This window comes from Magnolia sinica, chromosome 16, assembly GCF_029962835.1.
Source record: "Magnolia sinica isolate HGM2019 chromosome 16, MsV1, whole genome shotgun sequence".
Lineage (NCBI taxonomy): Eukaryota > Viridiplantae > Streptophyta > Magnoliopsida > Magnoliales > Magnoliaceae > Magnolia > Magnolia sinica.
In genome coordinates, this window is record NC_080588.1 from 47,990,254 (window position 1) to 47,996,266 (window position 6,013).

Genomic DNA, 6,013 nt, shown 5'->3' on the forward strand with positions numbered 1-6,013 from the left:
AGATTACTCACCTCTAAATCTTCCTCTTTTGTGAAAGTTGTTAGAAACGCAATCAGGGTATCAATAGATCTCTTTGCAGGATCACTTAAACTAGAACCAAACCTCTTATCATGGAAATCCAAAAATTCCTTCCAGCCTCCTTTAGCACCCTTCATTCCTTGTTTTTGGACCAACTTTACAATCTTGACAAGAGTCTAACCAAATTAAAGAGTTAATTTTATGCAATGAAAAATGTCAACATTATGTTATAAGCATTTGGGACTTCTGAATCATCATACTAGCAACCAAGCTGCTATTTAAAGAAGAAGAAGCAACCAAGCTTGTGTGTAAGTAAAGTACATAACAAAAGACACTATTAGAAACAAAATAAGAGAAGACTTAGGACCACAAACCCTCCCTCAACAGGTAGCCATGGAACAACACATGTTAAACCCAGTCTTTTGACCAATCGAACCTAATAGAGGAGGGGGATCCTTCAATGTAGTCTTTCCCTTTGTCCCTATGCTTTAGAATATTTCTTGTATTTTACTATAAATACATGAGAAATGAAGATACATGTCTCTAACTTGTGCCAAATAATTCAAAAAAAAAAAAAGTCAAACGAAGGTTATTGTTGAGGCACACATAGGGACACGATGCATACAGGCACAAACAAAAATGCGCACAGACACGCGTATGGAGAGAGAGACAGAGAGGCTAAGAAAGGTTTCAATGATAGGAACCCCCATCCCACCATTTCCGGTGTTGTGGCCCACTTGAGTTTTAGATCTACCGTGGTTTTGGGTTAATGTTAATGACTAATAATGGTTTAAATGGTGGGTACACCCATCTATTATTTCTGTTGTTGTGTACCACTTGAGTTTTAGATCTACTTTGGTTTTAGGCTCACGTCCTAATATGAGCCACTACAACCAAGGTGTTCTATAACGGTAACGGTGGTTGTAACGGCCACCACCGTTACCTTTACGATACGGGTCGTAAGTCGTAACGGCCATTACGGTCTCTTTTTTTATTGAAAAAAATCCTAAAAAACCTGTATTTGCCCCATGATGTTGATTAAAAAGTATCGAAAACCTATATCTACCCCATAACAAACAATTACGGAGCTATTATGGCCTTTACAGGGGACGTAATGTGCCGCTAACGACAATTACGGGTCATTTTTTCCATAACGGTTGTTATAGCCGTTACAACCTCGTAACGCGTAATGATTGCCACCGTTACCTTTACATAACAGACTTTACGGCCCCGTAATGGCCTTTAAGGCACACCATGACTACAACTGATGGACGGAGTGGATGTCACACTAACCTCACAATAAGTCTTTTTTGTTACACAGGCTCCCTAAAAATTTCCATCCGAGAGAGTGAGTGCAAGGTAGATGGAATGAGGAGAGAGGATAAAACAAGTTACATAAAGAAAAAGTAAATAACCAAAATACCCTAGTTGAAGATGCAAAAAGATCCAAACCTCCTTCAATGAAGTTTACTAATCCCCCAATGACTAATCATGTGGGTAAAATTGTTCATAGCTATTGGCATTTATACATATAGTAGAGATAGGGTGTATTTGGTATTACAATAATCCTAGAAATTGTCTACTCTTGAAGAAAGTGCTTTACATTCAAATTCATCATGACCAAGCACCTTCGAATTCCTAAAATATTATCAATCTTGGGAGTACCTATTAAATGAAATTGGCTATACACTTCGAATGAGAAAGTTACCCATCGGTCACTTGGCTTCACCAATTTCAAATTTGTGCAAAAAAAATTATCCCCTAGTACTAGGTAGCAACAACAAAACTTTCCCTAATCATGGATGATCATCCAACCGTTTATTCTTTCTCAAAAAGAGGATTCAAAATGAGATCTCGAGAAATTCTCTCATACATTAGTTCCAACAAACTTGTTCCTATTCTCAGAAGCACATCTGGAAGAAACTTTGGGTTAAAATCATAACTAAATATTCCGTTGCGTTTTCTATTGACGGGAATCAAAACATGGTGTTCTTGATTATTATCTGCTTAAATCTGTTGTGTTTGTTTCAATCCTTTTAAGTCATAACATTTGTTTCTAAAACAATCATTTCCAACAAAATCAAGGATGTAAAAACCGGAGAGATGCTCCAATGCTCTCAAAACATTGTAAGTTATAGTGCTCCTAGTTGCATCAGTTCACTTTGACAGTCCAGTCAATCAATCTGAACTGTCCATTAAGTCCATAACACTTCTCATGGGCTACTCGGCAAAAATACCCTTGAGCAAAGGATCCAATCCATCCTTCATTTGGCCTTATTTTTCTCTAGCCATCCTTTCTTCTAAGCCATTGATGGGATGGTTATAATTGCATAACAAAAGTGATTCTCTAGAATCATACGCAACCCATGATTATCCTAATAAATTGATGGATCAAACTGTTGATTGGGATTTGGGCCTATGTCTGTGTAAATGATCTTGACCATCCATATGAAAGGGCATTGATGAAATGGTTAGCATTTATCAAATCATGTGATGTTTGCATGGTAGCCCATAAAAGGTGCATCAGACCTAATGAACAGTCTGGATCAATGAATCGGACTGTGTAAGTGTCCCAATGCAAGTGCAACTAGAAGCACTAACTTATAGTGCTCCGACGCATTGGAGCATCTCTCAAAATTGGGTATGCATCTCCCAAAACACATTGCGGGTACCCATTCGTCTCTCTAAGATTCTTCCTTCAAATGCAAGTTTTAGCAACAACGCCATCATTTGCTATGGGACCAAAATAGTCACTACGCAGTGTGTCGCTTTCACCAAATGAAACAAATCCCATTTGTATTCATACGAATATGGGAGCGTTTGGATGCACTATCGGAATGCATTGCAATTACTTGCCCAAACGAGTGCAACTTTCTCAGCATCCATAGATTGAGGGCGTGCGCCCTAAATCGCAATTACGCTACTTTCTACCCTGAATTGAAAGAAACCCAACTCGAATTCCATCATTATGAACTCTAGGAATCTACTTACGAATATTTTGCAATTCAATACATTTTTGCATCCAAACGCGCACTATAAGCATGAAACTTTCCCCTCTACATGCATGAATACATACATACATACTTCCTTGTATACATACGCACATACGTACCTCCTTGTCTAGTTTATCCATTGTAAACGTGAGGTTGGAAGAAGGGATTGAAAGCAGAAGGAGATTTCAAATGCCTGTTCTGCCGCTGTTGTAAACCCGCGACTGGTTTAGGGCCTGTTTGGATGCCTGTAAGTTGGGTAAGTGGGAACAGGTGGTGTTTGGGGGAGAAAATTCACCTGTAAGTCACTTACAGGCAAATCTACCAAAAACTGCAGGGCGATGGGGGTGAGAAGTCACTTCCCTGTAAGCCACTTACAGGCTCAACGGTCAGATTTTTAAAAAGAGGGGAAGAAGGAGAAACGCACTCTCCCTCTCTGCAATCTCTCTCTCTCTCTCCCTCTCTGCGATCTCTCTCTGTCTGCAACGACCGCCCTCCCTCTCTACTCCTCCCAAACGGTAGGGTTTGATCGCCGTAGGGTTTGATCGCAACGTTTCCTTTTTTCCTGCTTTGAAAACGGGGGTGGAATAGTTGTTGCTCGTACATAGGCATTCTCACCTGTGCACTTGCGCACGTGCGCACGTTTCCACACGTATCATAGGCCTCTAATCCGAACGGTCCGTGCGATGAAATTAGTCACCCTGATCTAAAACCCTGATGGGCCATTGAAAAGTGAGATGAAAATCAAGAGAGAAAACTGTTTTCTTTTGTCATGGTCGACGAAAGTTTTGGATCAATGTAAAAGTTGGGCCTCATGGGTTTCATGAGGTGCTTCGTCACGTGAACCATTCAGATTTTAGACTAACATCACATATTACGAGTTCTCAAAATGTTCTCACAAGAATTTGTGCCAACTCGTGCTCAGCTGAGCATTTTGACAGAAGGAATTGATCCACCTTGATTTATGTATTTGATCCACCCGTCCATCCATTTTGTTTACCATGGATGGTTTAAAGTAAGAAATGTCCAGTGGTATATATACAATGGTACAATGTACACTCATCGTATGGCTGGTTTGTTTAATGGAAATTACCTTTATTCATGGTCCATTCATTAGCTGGTCGCACCAAAAATATAATCTTGGCTCACTAGAAGGTGGGTGCATCTGCATTATATGCTACTTTGTTGTCGCTGTCATTTAAGAACAAACTGCCAATTTACCTTAAAAAGATTCATATGTTTTTTTCAAGTAAAAAACACTACAGAACGTGTGCATGCTCATTTTAGGACGTGGTCCCGAAAATTAAGCTGATCCAAATCTCACCTGGACCCCATCACAGAAACAGTTGTGACTAGTTTAATGTACCCATGGGCTGTTTGCCTGTTTCCAATGGTGAGGTCCACCTAAGATGGATTCTTTTTATACATTTATTTATTAATATATTAAGGTTGGTCGTATATAGATTCTTTTTATGCATTTATTTATTAATATATTGATGTGGGCCACACAAATCTTATCCTAATATGCTCCCTTGGATTCTTATAATGCATTTATTTTTTAATTTTTATTTAATTATTTTTATGCATTTGGATTCTAAAAATTGGACAGTAATGATAATTCTGATTTTGTTCTATATGGACCATTTATGCTTAATAATATGTATTTCTTGACTTAATAATTCTTAATTTTTAGATTTATTTGCAAAATGAATTCGGATTTCAAGATGGATTAATATTTCTTAGCTTTATCAATGCTTAAATTGAGTTATTGCTATATATTATAGATATTTTGAATTCATGGGCCCACTTGATAATTAGTTTGGCCAAAAAATTAGCTTAAATATTCATTTTGATGGGCTTAATAAAATTACATATTTGATCCCCATGCATTTTAATATGATCATATTTTGAAACAATTCCCTAATTCAAGTTCTACTCGATGTGAATATACAATTTTTTACCTGTAAGTAATTTACAGGATATCCAAACAGAAAAACTAACTTACCTGTAAATGACTTACAGCTTACATCCAAACAGGTTACCTGTAAGTAAGTCACTTACAACTTAAAAGAACTTACAGGCATCTAAACAGGCCCTTAGGGTTTTAGTTGTCCTTCCGCAAGCGTGGAGGATGTGAATAGGTATTTACGATATCTAAGATTCCGAATGCTGCCGCGAGTCGCACGAAGAGATTCAGAAGAAAACCTTTGCAAGAGTACACGTAGGCACGGTAGGGGCTTGGTCGGTCTTGGTAGTGGCTCTTCCAGACCACTATGATACAAGTATTTTATCCACGCCGTCCATCCATTTTGTCGTATCATTTTAGGATATGAGGTATTTTGCCATAAACATTTTAGGGCCTTTTTGGCCGGGCGGATTGAGCAGGATTAGGAGGGATGGGATCGTAATATCCCATTCGCTCGGTCCACTCGTCTATTTGGGCATGCATATATCCCACGGGACGACTGATATTTTGAGCAAAGTAGTCTTCGAGCTGAGGGATTGCGAAATCCCTCTTGGATACGCCGCTATCCCTCGCTGCCATCCTCGAGCCCATCCCATGGCATTTCTCCCAAACATGGCCGCTCGAGTTGGCAGGAGTGAAATTCTTGGCGCGAACAGGTATGTCTACAAATACCTGTTAATCTGTGAGATGGTGGTCATCTGTCCTTGTGACATCGATTTCAGGTGAGCAGAATGTTTGATTTAGACCCATTTCGTCCAAGGTACGCCTCCCTCTCCGTCTAAATTGAATCATCATTGTATTGATCTGTTGATTTCTTTGATTCAATTTCGTAGTTTGATTTCACTGTTGATGCTTTCCTAATGGGGGTTTTATTTCCTGCATGTTGGTCCGACTACGGATTTATGATAGAAATTGGGGTTTTCCTTCCTGCATGTTGTGATCCCTTGTTCCTTTCATTAAAATGTCGTACGGAATTTTTTATTGAGGGATTTTTGGGGGTTTGCTGTTTATGGACTATGCGTGGTACCTGAGATGGGGC

The 6,013-nt window shown here is 39.1% G+C and overlaps 1 protein-coding gene across 3 annotated transcripts in view; it reads right to left on the reverse strand.

Annotated features, from left to right (window-relative positions):
* LOC131228505 (small RNA degrading nuclease 1-like) overlaps positions 1 to 3,557 on the reverse strand; it is a 41,594-nt gene extending 38,037 nt beyond the window's left edge. For 2 of the 3 annotated variants that reach the window (XM_058224192.1, XM_058224190.1), the window contains exons 1-2: positions 3,131 to 3,556; positions 12 to 194 (exon numbers count right to left, since the gene is read on the reverse strand). In XM_058224192.1, the coding sequence (XP_058080175.1) occupies positions 12 to 194; positions 3,131 to 3,151 (204 nt within the window). In that variant the 5' untranslated portion in view covers positions 3,152 to 3,556. Of the gene's footprint in view, positions 1 to 11; positions 195 to 3,130 lie in introns of all 3 variants that reach the window. The other variant, XM_058224191.1, reaches the window with a different exon arrangement.
* Between the last annotated feature and the right edge of the window lie 2,456 nt (positions 3,558 to 6,013).